The sequence below is a fragment of the Rhinoderma darwinii genome, chromosome 6, assembly GCF_050947455.1.
Source record: "Rhinoderma darwinii isolate aRhiDar2 chromosome 6, aRhiDar2.hap1, whole genome shotgun sequence".
NCBI classification, from domain to species: Eukaryota; Metazoa; Chordata; class Amphibia; order Anura; family Rhinodermatidae; genus Rhinoderma; species Rhinoderma darwinii.
The window spans coordinates 32,687,131-32,705,538 of record NC_134692.1 but is presented as its reverse complement, the minus strand read 5'-3'; the positions used below and the strand labels follow the sequence as shown (position 1 = coordinate 32,705,538).

Here is an 18,408-nt window from a genome sequence, read left to right as displayed (position 1 = left end):
TCCCTTTCTGATTCATTTGATTAAATACCAGTCTCAAGTGCTCTGCTTCCCAGCTGAACGGCCTCATTAGCATAACACTGATGTTTAATTTTCATACGCATAATTAGCCATATATTTAACAATAATAGCAACATGCTGCCTTTCACTATTAACCAGCCTGGGATGTGATCCGGCCTTAGGTGAACCTCCTCTATGCACTGCTATCATACTGTAATAATGGGCTCAGGCCATCTGATCACACAACACTTGTGGGACATTGATATCCTAATAATTCAATCTTTATCTTTAAACTGCACTCTGTCTGGCTGATAACACATACAGCTGGAACCTGGCATTGTAAAGACTAGGTGTCACTAGGACAGACACATTAATGTATACAGTCATAGCTAAGGATTGGCCACAAATCACTATGAACAGGTAGCACCAGTTCTATGCGATCCTGCTGCTTTTTATACAGAGAAAATCAGTACATACTGAAAGGGTTAATAAGTTTGTGTTGGGGGGGGGGGCTGGTATTCTCTATATTAGATAACGATCTGGTCACTGTGTCTATCATGGCTGGCACCCCACCACCACCAAAGATCTATTTTAAGGTGCCATAGGGAGTGACATGTGATACCAACATTATTACTTTTTCTGTGAAATCATCCCTGGGTAATGACTGATATGATTAACCTGTCTTATTTAACATCACTGCCAAATGGAGAAGACTTCTCACAATGCCAGACCAGAAATAAGAACTAGTTCACAGTTTATCTAACCCTAGGGGTTTATCTAACGGGAGCAAAATGGCCTATAATGAGGCGGAAGTCCGGGCAATCCATATATATATATATATATATATATATATATATGTGTGTAATCCAATTTTATCTATTCTCACATCTATCTAATAGTGTAAAGCCCACATCAAAACACGAAAGAACAAAATAGATTGGTGACTGTACATTGTTGCCCCTCTCCTATACCTCTCTATTTCTGCCGATGCCCTTTGTTGGACCACAAGTCGCAGCATTCCATGTAAAGACCTGTGCCCCAACTAGAAATCTGCAACCTTATCTTATCCTACGAAGCAAACTACATTCATAACACATTAAAAGTAATTGTAATAAAGCTCAGCTTGTTGTGTACACAGATCTCCGTTTATTAGCCGCGTTTTAATTAAGTTTTTAAATGTGTATAATAATAAATCGCAGCACCTCCGGGTAATTACCGCACTAACAGCTTGTTACCACAGCAGTGGGTACAAGTCCTCCAGTCTTAAGAAAATGATCGCTGCTTGGTACATACAACCTGTGTGCAAACAAGGTCGTCACTGCACCACAACTAAAGTGATATAACCAACAATAATAATAATAATAATTGTAAAAATAACCGTAATAATAACAACCATATTTTTATTATTATCATAAAAAATAATAATGATAATAAAACAAGGTTAAAAAAAATAGGGTTTGGAAGACAGAAATATAATTGTACTCGCAAAATGATGATTGAACTATGACCAAGACAGGTTAAATATTTCTTATCTATCTATCTACTCCCAATACATATTGATCTAATATCGAATATACATAGTAGCCCATAACTAGATAGTGTAGATAAATAGATGATTGGGGGCGGATAGCAGAATACATAAGAGAATATACTGTTATGTAATGTATATACTATACTACATATACAAAATACAATTGTATTACTCTATACTAACATACTATATTGTGAAATAATATATAAATGAAGTGTAATATATCATTTACAGTGTACTTATTTGTGAATTACTATACAATTGCATGTACTAAATCCGTCCAATCCCACATAAATTTAGAGTTTCTTCCTTGCGACGTGTATATGATCAGGAGGTTTGGGTCCTCTAATGAATAACCATGACTGTAGGGGGTATCAGGAGCATCGTGTTCTAGATCAAGAAAATAAATGTGTATTATCGCCATTAGACTTAATGCATAAAATGTTTCCTTGCTGTTCACAGATGCGATGTAGATCTGAACCTGACGGGTCTCTGCTGTTGGACTGGATCCCAGAGAATGGTTAGTGGTCTGTGTAAGTACAATGTGAATACCAAATTAAAGGCGCTCACATTCCGCCAGGCTGATTAGTAGCTGCCTAATTACACCCTACAAGCATCACCTCCACTGCAACCATTGGTCACACTCCTGCATTGTATATGTTGCACCATCCTGCGCCACTGTTCTCCAATTTTACACCTAGATTTAATTTTCCAAACTATATATTTATTGTATTTATGCTCATGTTTACAGGAAATAGACACTATGTTGCCATTGCACATAATTCACAATGAATATATATATATACATATATATCAGCGCTGAAATTGTAGTTTAGTTTTATTTTGTTTGCAGCCTAACTTAAAATAATGTCGTAGGTTCACATGTAGACCCATGGAACGCCAGAAATCACACTGACTTAGCTCTGCTACATTTATATTCCTGTTTGTGAACATACACAAATATACACTATTTTATGCAAAATGAATTTTATTTCCAGTTGTAGTTGACACATTATCATGCATCGTTACGTTTACTGCAACAAGTGGATGTTTTTTGCAAGTGTAATCCGGATTTATAAAGCCTTTTGGTCATATATAAATATATATCGACTATATAGCGGTGAAATAGGCATTTTATACATGATATATAATATTAGCATCAAACACCCTGTTGAATTGATTTGTTCATTTTACAGTTCGTATCTATCTATCTATCTATCTATCTATCTATCTATCTATCTATCTATCTATCTATCTATCTATCATAAAGCAGTCAGTCATATTACCAGCCCTATTCTAATATTAATATTCTTATTCTTCATCCAGTTTCGTCAAGATTTCAGCTCCTTTTGAAGTGATTATAATGGTGTGCTCAAACTGAGCTGATCTGAAAGATATAGACAATACAAAATAGATTAGCAAGGAGCAGAGGTCAAAAATACAAATAATAAAACAAAAGAAATAAATACAATACACATTTAAATGACAATAAAATTATCTTTGAGGAAAATAATATAACACCTTCGTATTTAGTTATTACAGAACCATGCAGGAGCTATATTGTTAACACTATTATTATTTTTTTGCAGCGCACCTTTTCTTATCTATTGATACCGCCGTCCATTTGTCCTTGAGAATCTTAATATCAGAAGTCCCTTCCATAATAATAGGTTCTGAAATGCAGAAGAGAAAATAAATCAAAATTTCAGAAAAAAATCTAGGGTGAGGGGAGGTATTACGGGGTGAGAAGAGGTATTAGGGGGTAACCAGAGCCACACAGGGGTTTACACACATTTGCTTGGTTAACTAATTCAGTAAATATATATAATGTAAACAGACCTTCCATAGTGCAGATGTGAAGGATGTAAATTATAACCAGGCAGCGGAGATTAACACTACATTAATCAACATTGAGGGGATTATTCCCCCATGTTTCCAGATTAAATGCAAATAAATCAATCGCCTGGATGACCATCACCTATAGACCATTGATACCTAAAAGCAACGGGATGTGTCCTGTGCAGCTGGCGGCATACACAGTGATACAATGTAGCAAAAACATTCTATTGATAGAACGTTGGAGCGCAGACATCACGCTGGCACTTGTAGTCCCCCAGCAGCTGGAGAGCCACAGGTTGGCTATATTTAGCCTAGAGGTTAATGATGAAGTAAACAGGACACAAGCAGCTGTTAGCCCAGTGTTAAGAGGTCACAGGGATCAATGCTGGTGATTGCCCCCCTGGTAAATGTTTACAGCTGTGCCATCTTTAGGGGCTGGGTGCTTGATGAGATGATACCTGCTGCAAGATGTGATTTGAAGAGCACAGGGCATGGATTTCTGGAGACACAGATTGCACCAGGGAATAAGATTATTTAAAATGTTGTTTAAACAAAACGGAGCAGTATATGGGAGGATTATAGGCTGCAGGTGGACTTCAATGCACTAACTGTAACTATACTGCAGCTCTACTACTACTATGGGCAGCCAGATCCTATAAGGCATTCTTAAACATGTAGTTCTTCAAAAGTTTGTTGCTGTAAATACAAGTATTCCTCTCCTACAGTATCTTGCATTCTGGGAGTTTTAGTTCTACTACATTTAGAGAAAAAAATATTTTGCAGCCTGGTTCAAATATTTTTCTTTACACACATAATATACTTTCCACCTGAGCTTTTAGGGTATGTTCACACGGCCTATTTACGAACGTAATTCAGGCGTTTTACGCCTCGAATTACGCCTAAAAAGAAGGCTCCAAAACGTCTGCAAACATCTGCACATTGATTTCAATGGTTTTTACGATGTTCTGTTCAGACGGTGTATTTTTACGCGTCGCTGTCAAAAGATGGCGCGTAAAAAGACGGCCGCCTCAAAGACGTGCATGTCACTTCTTGGGACGTAATTCGAGCCGTTTTTTATTGACTCCATTGAAAAACAGCTCCAATTACGTCCGTAACGGATGCCGCGAAAAACTCGTGCACTTGTAATAACGTCTGAAATTCAGGAGCGGTTTTCGCCTGAAACCAGCTCCGTAATTTCAGACGTATTTGGCGTTGCCATGTGAACATACCCTTATAATTCAGTGGTCTCTAACCTGTGGCTCTCCAGGTGTTCGAAAACTACAACTCCCAGCAGGCACTGCCAGTCCCCACATTTGGAGAAACACATTTCTTTATAAATGCAGTGGTTTGAACGCCTGTCTATGGACATATTGTACAACATTGTTAAGTATCTTTCTTTTATAATGTCTACCCTTCCCACAAGACATATTACATATGCAATCCCTGTCTTGTTTGTAGTCACATCATTATGCAGGAATTAGAACATGATTATTGGTGACAGAGGTTTAGTATATTATTAATATAGGGATTGTACTGACCTATAGTAAATGCCATCCCTTCTTCCATTTCCATATCATTAGCATTTGCTAGGAAAAAAATATTTTCATACATTAGAACAGAGATTTTTATACAGGATTTTTCAATGACGCGTAGTCTCCCTGATGCCTGGATTCACACATCCCGTATTTATTGCAGATTTTCATGCAGATTTTTGAGTCCAAGCCAGAAGTGGTTTCAAAACGAATGGGTAATATAATGGAAACATTTATACATCACCTTCCTGGATCAACTCCTGGCTTTAGCTCAAAAATCGGCAACAAATACGCGACGTATAAATTCAGCCATTGTGTTGGAACCGCCCACAATTAGGCCTGATTTACACAAGCGTGTGCGTTTTGCGCACGCAAAAAAACGCGGCGTTTTGTGTGCGCAAAAGGCACTTAACAGCTGCGTGTGTCATCAGTGTATGATGCGCGGCTGCGTGATTTTCACGCAGCCGCCATCATTATGACACTCCGTTTGGATGTTTGTAAACAGAAAAGCACGTGGTGCTTTTCTGTTTGCATTCAGTTTGACAGCTGTTGCGCGAATCACACGCGTCCCACGGAAGTGCTTCCGTGCGGCATGCGTGGTTTTCACGCACCCATTGACTTCAATGGGTGGGTGATGCGCAAACAAAGATAGGACATGTCGTGAGTTTTACGCAACGCACTCACGCTGCGCAAAATTCTAGCACTGTCTGCACTGCCCCATAGACTAATATAGGTGCGTATGACACGCGTGAAAAGCACACGCGTATATTACGCTCGTGTAAATGATGCCTTATGATCAGTTTTGTCATCCGTTTTCCTACAGCATTTTTGTACTACCTCGGAGGGGATCATGACGGGAGTGCCAGACATATGTGAAGGGGGTCTATTATTGCAACATGCATTATACTTCACCTACATTAGAAATGGCAGTGTCATTCTAAATGCACCTATCAAACTATTGCCATCAATAGAAAACATGTAGAAAAATATTTATTTAATTACATATTAAATACTTTATCTGAAGCGTTATTTTGAAAAAGTGAAATGTGATTTTCTAAGTGAGTTTTATAGTCTTCATATACCCTTTTATAGACTTGTATGTATTAGGCTGGGACTACAGACACTTCCACGGCATGATGGGACATGGCTTGTAATGTTGCCTTCCTTTAAAATGCATTTTTAGGTTGGAGCATCTACAGACTTTTGTCATTTTTTTTTTATTTTTATGTTTTTCTTATTTATATGTTTGTGATCTAGTTGCATGTAAATGACACATACATGCAATGTACCTCAGAAGCTCTTGGCAAAGGCCCCCCCAACTATCACACGTCATTTTGTAGAACGGCTCTCCACATATGTGCAGAGACCTTCTTTGTCCTCTTAGGCCTGCTTCACATGGCAGTATTTTGATAATTATTATATTTTTGCATTAAATTTTTCATCAGTATTTATAAGCCGGAACCTACAGAGAGAAGAAGTATAATGAACATTTTTGTACCTATTCTGTGTTTTGGACCTACTCCTTGTTTTGGCTTACAAATACTATTGCAAAATACTAACCAAAATACTGCTATGTGAAAGAAACCTTAAGCTCCAGGGCCCAGATGTGACCACAACCTCTGCACCCCTTATAGTCATTCCGGAGCAATTCCAGTCACACACTGGGGGTAAATATTAACGTTTCTAGGTTGTTTTATTGTGGTTGTATTATGGCGGCAACACTCAGGTTTGGTTCGGTAGAGCTGCTAGGTCTTTATGTAATTATCTAAACTTTGATTCAGTGTAACTCTGGGGGGGTTCAGGAATTAGGTTGGGATATGGACGCTAGGATATTGCTACTGGTGTTGCCGCCATATGCAACTGGCCTTAGCCTAGAAATGTTGCAGTTACTAATTGCTAAAAATAAGGATTTGGTTGAAGATAGTTGTATCCAAGGGCAAACATACCAGAGAGAAAGCTGCTCAATGATGTATGAAGAGGGAAGGTTCCAGATTAGGTTGCCCTTCCCCTTTCCCAGTGGTCAATGTGAACCTGCAAAAAGCCACCCCCTGTCCACAGGACCTTCTGTTCTGGGATAAAGGGGTACAGAGGGTTGAACTAGGAGCAGGAGTGGCCCCCTTTTCTAACAGAAACTCTTTAGTTGTCAGTGTAGAAGAAACATTGTATACCGAAAAACATTTATATGTAGATGAACAATGTTGCTGAAGATGACTTTCCCAACTGCATCCTCAAACGCTCTCCAAACCGAACATGACCTGAAACCGCTGCCAAGGGTTTATCCATAGCAAACAATATTACCACACGCTGTAAAATAACCCAGTTGCCATGGGAAATCCGGTATCTGTGGGCGGTGGGGACATCAGCAATGTTTAACTATGTCACAGTGAGGACAACAGTTATAAAAATAAGACATAGTTGTGGAGGAAAATTCTGCTGATATTTGTGGCTTTGGACTCTCTAATTAATAGTTGACTTTTTTTACCTGGAATGAATATCATGTCTCTTTCATAATAACGTCTCTCCTTTTCTCAGAACTCTATACATTTTACTTTGCTCAATGATTGAAATAACCTGGAATGATAATGGTCCATTTTACAAAGCGTCTTGTAGCTAAGTTGCTCAGGCTGTAATATTAAAGCGCTAAGTGTAAACATTATATAGTGGTTGGGGCCTTTATTGAAATAAATGGAAATCTCAGACAAAAGGAGTTTGCATCTTACCTTATTATAGGAGTCCCTTCCCCATGTAAAATAATCCAAGTAGAATATTATAAGGAGTAAAGTATGTGACTATAAAATCTTACTTTTATGAATATTTGCTAAAAGCTAAACATACTGTTAAGTCACGTACTCTTCTTTTCGCTTTTATATATTTGCTTTATTCTTGGGGGGGGGGGGTACACCTTGGAAGATAAAACATTAACACTTAAAGGGTTATTGTAGATTTTTTTTTTTTCTTTAACGCATCTAGAAGGTATAGGGTGTGATGTTTTGGAGTAACTATTTAAATATTAAAGGCATACGGAGGGGAAAAGAGAGCAAGGAAGTCTTTGTGTATGGTTGTATGCAGCTCGGTGACTGAGTGACTAAAGAGTTCTATACAGCTTCAACAATGGCTGCCACTTGACAAAAAGCAGATCTGCAGCAAAACTGTCGATCTTAGGGCATGTTCAAAAGTGGCGGAAATTTCCTGCTTTGGACTTTGCCACAAATTTCTGGCAAAACTGTTGCAAAATCCGCATATGTGAGGATTCATCCAGACGTGGATGATTTCGTAGCGGACTTGACACAGGTTTCACCCTTTGCATTGCAAAGTCTGAAGTCCGCAATGAAAAGACTGAGAATGCTGCGGAATGTAAATTCCCCATCGCAAGTTACTTTCCGCACCGTTGTTTTTTGCAGCATCTGCACTAAGTAAACTGAAAAGCTATAGCAGCAAAACTAAAGAAAAGTCTGCTGTGGATTTCCACTGTGGCCCTCGTCTGCAGCGGAATTCTAGGTCTGAACATGCCCTAACAGGTGAAATACTGTCCAGTCTAAGAAAACATAGTAGCTTTAAGTAAGTAAAAAAACAGGAACATCTATGAGCACAGGTAGTTTATTATTTGTGCACAGTTGCTTTAGGCCTTATTTACACGAACGTGTTAAACGTCCGTGGGATGGCCGTTGAAACAGTGGCCGTCCCACGGACCTATGTAATTTAATGTAATTTAATTTCAACGGACCGTGTGAAGGATCCGTGGGAAAAAAGGACATGTCCGTTCTTTTCACACATCACGCATCTCTCCATAGACTCTCAACAATGGGGGATGCGTGACATCGCGTCCCGCAGCGCTGAGCACGGATGCACCTTGGACGTGAAAAACTATAGTTTTCCATGTCCGAGATGCGCAGCGCTCGTGTGAATCAGGCCTAAAGAGAATCTGTCACTGCCAATACCACCCTAAACTACAGTAATCCGTCAATAGCTTAAAAGACTCTGATTTTGAATCTGCAACTTTTTCTTTCCACTCACTTGCATTTTCCCCACTGTAAGCCTGCAAACGGGCCATGTGCTGCATGTAAATGCTGAGTCTAAGTAATCCTCTCGATTATAATCGCCAAGCTTAGTAGTCCTCTCTATGCATCCGAGTGCAACGCATGGCCAGTTTGCAGGCTTACCACGGGGGAATACATGTGAGTAGAAAGATAAAAATTTCAGAATCCGTGTATTTTCAAGATATTAACGGATTACTGTAGTTTAGGGGGGACTTTAGAGGAAACAAAGTCTCTGGAAATGTAATGGACAAACCATAACCAAAATAAAACCAGAAAGAAAATAAATAAACACGGCGCCACATGGTGCAAGTCACCAATGCTAAGTGATGTAGGTATAGGTGATTAAACTCCCCTAAAATAGTTGTGCAAATTCAGGCACAACCCGGATGTATGCAAAAAGTAATGGTGAGATGAAGCTGCAGCTTGGTCCGATCCGGTCACAACCATGGTTACCGCAAATATAATAATTGATAACAGCAAATGTAAACCACAAATAGCGCTGCTAACACTGAACCAGATCCCCGATATTGGTAAAATAAGAGCTTTAAGACATAGAAATGGCTACGCGTTTCGACACTGCACCAGTGTCTTCCTCAGGCCATTGGTCAATGGCCTGAGGAAAACCAGGATAGCCATAAAACCTCTAAATAGTGTACCTACCATTACAATTGTTTTGCACTTGTAAAAATCTTGTCGGACTGTTGTTGCCACTAGGAGGCCAATCTGTCTGCAGCTCTTATGCTGTCACACATAGGAGCAGTATCGAGTTGTATACAGATACACACACCCCCGAGTACAGCAACAGGCCACTTTCTCCAGCAAAACAAAAGAATTATTTCATTTGTGGAACAGACTCTGCTTGGGTATAATAGTGAAAAAAGACAGTCTAGGTATAAGTAAAAGAACTATAAAATCTATTGAACGGAGATTCAGCAAGATACACTGCCTGCATAGCAAGTTTTTCACTCTAGGGTATCCGCCTACAGTATCATCCTGCTTCCTTAAGAGATCACTTAACAAATCATTGAGGTTTTTTTTAAAGCATTCATTAAACAAATACAGTAACTATTCAGAGCGTAACCTTGTGTGTAGGACAAGCGGATGATATGAAATGTAATGTTACATTTCATAAAGGACTACTCTTAAATATCACTTTTTTACATATTTATACACAAGTATTCATTGAAATTTGGATAAGTGATGAGATGTTTTAGGTGTTCAGAAGTGCACAGGAGACTTAATGAGGACCAGAACACTCCCTATACTACCTGCTCGAAATGTTGACCCGACACAATGAATATATAGGTTCATGCTGCTATATATTACTCTAACCCTTTCATTAACATAATGCATAAGATTTAAAAGACCTTGCAACTCTTTCCAGTCCTAAATGGTCCAGTTTTGGGGTTCACTTGTCTGCAATAGACACTGGAAGATAATATAGCCATCTACTGATGTTAAAGGAGTTGTCTCATTTCCAAAACCCCTTTTCATATGAGCCATCGGGGCATATGGACATTATAGGGGGAGATCGGTTGACTGGGACAGCAACTCATCAGCTGGTTTCCTGGGGTCTCGGGAGCAGGACCCACTGTGATCTGCTGGTTGCCACAGTGGCTCTCATATTAAAGGGGTTGTCTGTGAAGGGACAACCCCTTTAAGGAGCAAAAAATGGGGCATTTGGCACACCACTTTTCTTTTTGGCTGTTATATATGTTGCGGTTATATATGTTGGTGTGTTCTTAATAAACTACTAATAGTATAGTATGTGGAAGTCCTGGTACTGGCCTTTTTTTTAGTGATCTGGAAAAATAAGCTCTGTGAGAATAGAGACCTTGAAATCCCTTAAACCAGTGATATTTATTGGTCCCCTTTATGTCTCAAAGATTATATCTGGTCAACGGGCCCTCTATGTGCAGGAAATGTTCCTATAAATCTCTCAGCTCTTCTTAGCATTTCTATGTTCCTATAATGCAAATTTAGTAGATAAACCATTGCTACCGAAAAACATCTGTATTATTTCAAACCTCAGTAGAATCACAACCTTGTTATAACTTTGCCTTGTCTTGATTTTTGCTTTATGTAGAAACTGTTTGTATGCAGGTGCCAAGTTATGTGAGTGGACTGAATCCATGCATGAAGCAGGAAAACGTTTCATTTATGTGATTCTTATGTGAACCAATTTGAACTTCGTGTTGCAGTCCTCTAAGAATGGAGGAGAACACTTGAACACAGACTTAGTTTTAAGACATAACTTGTGGATCAGGGAGCAATTTTACATATTGTCCCAAAGAGAAAGTACAAGGTTAAATGTTGGCTGAGCACGTGGTACTCACAACCTGTCCCCTACTCTTTCCATCAATACATTCTTATAATTGTTGTGACATGTGCGTGGAAAATTCTGATAAAAGATTCATAGATCCAAAGTCCAAAAACAAAGGAGACCCTTTTATTTTGATGCCAATGGGGGATCCAGAACCCAAGTTGTAACCAAGGACATCTTCTGACATATCTCAATGACATCTCAGGAGGTCTAGAGGTAGATTTTACTTGAAATATTATTTAGTGGGAAGAAGGTTTGTATAAACCTTTTAAAAGGGCGGTACAGGATTAGGAAAACATAGCTACTTTCTTCCAAAAACAGCACCACAGCTGTCCACAGGTTGTGGGTGGTATTGCTGCTCAGCAACATTCAATTCAATGGAGCTGAGTGGCAATACCAGACACAGCCCATGGACAGTGGTGGAACCTTTTCTAGACAAAGGCTGCCATGTTTTTCCCGTCCTGTACAACCCCTTTAAGCCTAAGACTTTTGGATCAGTGGTGGTTTCTGTTTTGCTGCATTACCAGAGACCCGACATGGGGTCTACATCTAAGGCCTGTTAAGCTGAGTGGGCAAGTAAGCACCTCCTCATATCAGCAATATCCACTTCTGCCTCCAACACCATTCACATTAAAAACGATTATTCAAAACCCATCTTACCTGGTATTAAGTGAGAGGATGTGCTTCTAAGACGATCTTGAAAAATTTGCACTAAGATATGGATTTCATGTTATATTATTCCATACCAATGAGATCTAATGGCATTGGTACGCATTCACTGTATGTTGCTTTAATAACCAAGTTTTTGGGGAATGTAATTACTAAATTGCTGGAAAGCTTTATAAAGATTTAGAATAGACCACAAAGGCTTATCATTCCTTTCTTCATGGATACTGGACCATAACTCTTGAGATGTCTGTGAATAATGGTAGATCAGAGATTCACACTTGAAGACACATAAGACCTCCAATCCTTCATCATATGACTACAGTCTATAATATTCCTCATTATTAAATGAAGAACTCACAAGCACTGTAATTGAGATGCATATCATGCTCTTCCCAGTGATCAATTCACCGTACATGTCATCACTATTTAATTTCCATGACCTCATCTTCATTATAGCATGTCGTTCGTGATGCCATGAAGAACCAGTGCAATATAGCTGAGACTGTACTGGTATGTACAGATGAACGCAAATCATAAATTCGTCTCTTATACATAAACATTCACTGCTTCAAATTCACAATGACCTTGTAAAGGAAAATACACCGATTTTTAACTTTGGTTATTGGTTATAACTGCTTTTAGTAGAAAAATATGAAATCCCTAATTTTTTTTTTTCCATCGGTTCGCAAAAGTAGTAACCAATGAGAATGGTTTCCCACCACCTGTCCTACTAAAAGACATGTAGCTGTATACATTAACATGGTTACAGTATCTGACCTAAAGTATGTGGACACCTAACCATTACACCAATATAAGTTTGTTGGACATCCGATTCCAAAACCCTGGGACTATAATGGGGAGTTAAACCTCCTTCTGTTGCTATAATAAATTCCACTCTTCTGAGAAGACTTTCCACAAATTTTTGTTGTGTGTCTGTGCAGAATTTGTGCCCATTTAGTCAAAATTTGGGAGCATTTTAGGGGTCAGGCACAGATGTTGGACAAGGTGGTCTGGTTCATAATGAGTGTTCCAATTAATCACAAAGGTGTGCGATGAGGTTGAGTTCAGGGCTCTGTGTGGGCCACTTGAGTTCCTTCACAACAAACTCCTCATACCATGTCTTTATGGACCTTGCTTCGTGCATAGGGGCACAGTGATGCTGCAACAGGAAAGGGCCTTCCCCAAATTTTCCATGGAAGCATACAGTAGTCTAAAATGTCTTTGTATGCTGTAGCATTCACCTTACCCTTCGCTTGAAACGGGGCCTAGCTCAAAGCATGACAGCCCCATACCATTATCCACTTCACCACCAAATTTAACAGTAGGCACTATGCATTCAGTTAGGTAGCTTTATCCTGGCATCTGCCAAACCCAGACACGTCTATCAGACTGCCAGTGACCTAATTCAGTTCTCCAGAGAACACGTTTCCACTGCTCCAGCGTCCAGTGGCGGCGTGCTTTACACCACTGCAAGAGAGGCTTGGCATTGCATGGTGATCTTAGGCTTGCGTGCAGTTGCTCGGCCATGGAAACTTATTTTATGAAGCACCCGACGCACAGTTCTTGTGCTGATGTCACTTCCAGAAGCAGTTTGGAACCTTGTAGAAAGTGATGCAACATAGTATAGGCAATCATTACACGCCACACACTTGAGAACTCGGCCGCTCTGCTCTCAGTTTGCGAGGTCTAACGCTTCGTGGCTTAGATGGTGTAACTCCTAGATGCTTCGACTTCACAATAATAGAACTTAAAATTTGACCAGGGCAGATCACAAATTTCACAAACTGAATATCAGGAATTGGTTCTTTTACCAGGAAATTATCCAACTTTATAGATATCCATTTACAGGAAATGGGGACTCAACCGTCCTACCTTAAGGACTCAACAAGCCTTATCAGAGGCCTAAAAACCCAAAAATGGCATGATGGCTTGATTTTTGTCACCTTGGACGGGACTTCATTACACCCTTATATTAACAGTATAGGACTTTAAACAATTACTTTCTAGAAGATAGAGACACTCCACAATAAGTTCGGCTTTCTTGCACAAAGTTTGGAATTCATTCTGAATAAAAACATCTTCGCATATAAAGGGAAGTTGTACTATCAAACTAGGAGCACTGTGATGGGAACTTGCCCTCAGTTATTCAAATTTCTTTATGGAGCGAGTAGAGTCCCTATTCATTGAAAGACGTTACAAATATCTAGAATATATAGTTTACTATCAAAATTGACTATTTTAAAAAGTGGACTGTGAACATTACTTACAGACAATCACGACTATCAACTCAGGGAATGGGTACGTTAGATATACACTACAAAAACATTGGGGAGTTCTTCTGAATGACCCGATCTTGAACAAATGAATCCCTAATCCTACCTTTAGACGTGGTAGAAGAATTAAAAACATAATTGCACCGAGCAGACCTAAACAAGTGTCCAAAATATTGAGCTTTTTCCCAAAGAACTCTGGAATCTTTTAATATGGCAAAAAAAAACCTGCCTTTATATCATATCAGGAACACAATTTGTAAAATCTAATATAACTAAGGAGGAATTTACCATCAAAATCTTCCTGAACTGCAAATCTGACTTTGTTGTTTGGATGTCACACATTTAATTAGGCAATCTATCGGTAGGACCAAACAAACATTACGAATTAGATTGAACAGTCACAGATTTATTGCAAAACAGGATATTTCTAAACACAGTCTATCTAGGCACCTCTTACAATATCTTAATTTATCATTTATAAATATCAATGTAGCCCCAAGGAAGCAGATTCCACCTCCACAACCCAACCGCATTGCCAACCTCAACAAACTGGAATCATACTAATATTTCATATTCCAAAGCCTAACCCCAATAGACTAAATAAAAACAGAGACCATATGAAAATATCTATAATGATCATGGCTACAAAAACTAGCTTCATCGACCACTTTATTAAAAGTGTGGCATATGTATCAGAAATAAGACAACTGAAATACAAATTGTGCACAAATAAAAGACAACTGAGACTGCACATCCATGTGAGAGATTACATCAGCAATATATATCCACCCTTTTTTTTTTACAAACGAAAAGCATATTAGCTAAAATAGAGAAATAAAAACAGGCAAATTGACTCAGTATTTCTGTACCTCGTCGACCAGCGTAGGATGAACAAGTTGGTATCGTAGAAAGGAAGTTCTGGGAGATACCACAGCAGTTCTCTACATCTACTATGGTTACAATTATTTTATCTCTTCGGTAGTAAACAATTTCCATAGTGTCACTTTCTGTATATTTCCTAGGATACCTGCATGTAGGCCGAGACCCTTTACTTACCCGTCTATTAGACCATGGTTGTCACAGCAATGACCTGAATTTTCACCAGATACTTTCCGGTTCAGACACAACAATTTTACACGTGAGCAGATTTTCTGTAAGCCAAAACATTGAGATATCATCTTCTTCTAATTCTGTCAACTGGGGATAATACCGCCGTAAATTCCAAACACAGCAGGATTTTTTTTTTTTTTTACCTAAAGACAAATCTTTGGACAACGGGAAACCGTGAGGTCGATACCGGATGTCAACTCTGTGAGCCTGCAAGCTGTCAACTCTTGAGAGTCAGACTTAGCACACACTAAAACTGAGTTGTGCCGATGAACCAGCGCACCCAAAAAGGTGAGCAAACCCTGCAACCATCTAATGTATAAAGCCTGTCCTCTATTATCCTGATGATATAACTTTAGAGGGGCGCCAGTCCCTCTTTTTTTTTTTTTTCTTCTAAGCACAAACTGACTTGTAGTAAAGGTGACATCCTATGACCGTGCCACATTTAAAGTCCCGAAGCTCTTTAGTACAATCCAGACTACTACCAATGGCTGTGTGCATGATTTTATGCACCTGTTTGCTGTAACCACATACTTTTAACTATAGTGTGTAATATATCTTAAGTGGTTGTCCCATTTTAACAATGGTTGGCCATATGTCCTATTAGGCCATATGAACGTCACAGAGGGGTCCCCTGCTCAAGAACCTCCTCTATGAACCAGAATGGAGTGCAGCTAACAATCAGCGTCTCTTGCTCTGGCGGACCCGGTCTGTCCATGTGTTACATAGATGGCTATTAATTTGAATGGCCTCATATAATACTAGTGGCAGGATGGCAGCTGCAGGAGAAGTGTAAAGCCCTGGCAAAGTCAGCTGATCTCATTGCGGCTCGGATATTAAAGGTGTTGAGTGTGATGGCGTCGCCACAATTTTACAATGATGACTCCCTTTGACATTAACATCCTAATACTCTCATGCAGTTGTGTATTTTACATTTACTGACAGCATGAGCCTTTTTTTTTTTTTTTTTTAAACAACGAAGGGTCCTTTTACACAGAAAGACAGATGGCTCAAACCAGCACCGATAGCCGATATTAACAAGTCGTTCAGACTGCATGGAGTTTGTATGTTCTCTCCGTGTTTGCGTGGGTTTCCTCCGGGTACTCTGGTCTCTTCCCACACCCCAAAAACATACAGATAGTAAATTTAGATTGTGAGCCCCAATGGGGACAGTAAGTAAGGATGACCTCTGTACAGCGCTGCAGAATTGTTGGCGCTATATAAGTAACACAAATAAATAAAATAATAAGCTCGGCTTTCCTCCTCTAATGCAATTTCCATTAAAAACGACAGGCAAATGCCTGTTTACACGATGGGATGTACTGCCAACAAACGTTAATTTTTATGTCATTGTAAACCGATGCAATCAATGACAAATGAGCGAATTATCAGGCAGTCTGTAATAATAGCTGCGTTGCCTGTGTCCCCCTGACAACACTTTTTGCTCTGTGTTATTGTAAGAAAACTGTGCCTCATAGCAGCTAATCCGAGCTTCTTTATTATTTTCTTACAAAAAATAAAAGCGACATTCTGATTGGTTACTATCGGGCCCCGTAGCCCTACAATAACACTTAACTACCAGATCACAGAAGCAGAAGGTGTTATTAGGGGGACACAAGCATTATAGCTTATTTTACAGACGCTCTATAACTTTAAGCTTTAAAGACTAGGGACAGGAATACAATATTTTGAAACATTGTTTTAAATGTTTAAACACTTTAGAATATTTCTATTATGGTAGTTTTCCCTTTTAATATTGTTGTATAAGGGTGAACAGAAGAAAATAGCCTGATACTGTAGGATAGGACGCATGTTTAAAAGCATACACCATTTTTTGTGTGCTAGAAGTAGCTAGATGGAAAGTACCTACTTGTATTTACTTCTAGAAGAGTCATAGTTGGGGCTAGTTATTCTTCGTGAAGGATACAGTTGATCTTTTTGGAGCGTGTCGTATACCTAATAAGTTATATTAGATTTAACCTATGCAGTAATCGGCAGACAGTTGCACTTTGTCAGACAATATTCAAATTGGATATCAAGAATGTTCTTGGAAATGCTCTTTTTTTTTTAATGTACATTTTCTGCGGGCTTGACCTTTTTATATGTACTAAGGCTTTGTCTCTTGTCTTCTCTTTCAGGATGTCCACAGTATTTAAGGTTCAGTATGATCTGAGCTTCAGTGCATGAATGTGTTGATTTTGTGGAAGGCAGTTATCTGTCCTGTCTTGTGAGTGTCTGAGGATATAGCTGTATATGTGACAGGACCTGTGTCACAATATGACGAGAGAAAATGGAGCAGGGTCCTCCTCAGTTACTCAGTGTTTGATGAGTATGTGTACTTTTTTTTAGGAAATGTGAGAGAATGTGTTTTCTGTCATGTATCTGTGTACATGGAGGAGTACAAGCTGCACTATATTGCTGCCTGATTTCTGTTTTAATTCTTCTATTTTTGAAGCTTGCTCTCCCTGACATGCCTGCTTGTGAAGATGCACATTCAGAGCTCAATGGGCGTTCCCTGTGAAGAATGCTCTCAATGTTTTAGCCTGTGTCTTCTTCCCCCTCTGTCTCTCATACTGACATGGCTGCGCAAGATGTGATTTCTGTGAAAATGTAGTTGAGAAGTCTCATCAGGGATATATAACATGCTCTATGTGAATGAAACGAACCTGCTCTGACCAAAGATGCCGCTTCAGAGCTGATAGTTAAAGGCAAGAGGCAGAGTAAGGTAGTCATACATGACTACAGGATCATAGTACACACAAGATTTGTTAATAGTGTGTAATCATGGAGAAGCAGCTGCATCAACCTAATGCACAAAGTTTTGTATAGGAGCTGCATACAGAAAACAGTTGTAGATTTTAAATCAAGACTATTTGCAAGATGGCCTCTTTTTTTTTGTCTTTTACATTTCGCTTTTGTAATACGGACAAAAATGGACGAAAGAAAAAAAAGATGCGCCCTTATAGATGCCATTCCATCAATGTGTCCAACAGAGTAAATGTCGGAGCTTTGAGAACTGAACTATTCTTATTTGACGATTCCATCTCACCAGTTGCTGAGCTAGTCTGATGAACAGAATGCAGAAAACAGAAGCGCATAA

The 18,408-nt window shown here is 39.1% G+C and overlaps 1 protein-coding gene and 1 long non-coding RNA gene across 4 annotated transcripts in view; one reads left to right on the top strand and one right to left on the bottom strand.

Moving 5' to 3' along the window:
* Positions 1-18,408, top strand: part of LOC142655381 (uncharacterized) — a 58,950-nt gene that overhangs the window by 8,388 nt on the left and 32,154 nt on the right. For both annotated transcript variants that reach the window (XR_012849483.1, XR_012849482.1), the window contains exon 2: positions 1,991-2,061. This is a non-coding gene — a long non-coding RNA (uncharacterized LOC142655381). The remainder of the gene's footprint in view (positions 1-1,990; positions 2,062-18,408) is intronic.
* The window catches only part of METAP1D (methionyl aminopeptidase type 1D, mitochondrial), a 143,236-nt gene continuing 126,917 nt past the window's right edge, over positions 2,090-18,408 (bottom strand). The window contains exons 8-10 of one of the 2 annotated variants that reach the window (XM_075829457.1): positions 4,906-4,953; positions 3,123-3,201; positions 2,090-2,915 (exon numbers count right to left, since the gene is read on the bottom strand). In XM_075829457.1, coding sequence (XP_075685572.1) covers positions 2,840-2,915; positions 3,123-3,201; positions 4,906-4,953 — 203 coding nt within the window. In that variant the 3' untranslated portion in view covers positions 2,090-2,839. Of the gene's footprint in view, positions 2,916-3,122; positions 3,202-4,905; positions 4,954-14,649; positions 15,353-18,408 lie in introns of those variants that run through there. The other variant, XM_075829458.1, reaches the window with a different exon arrangement.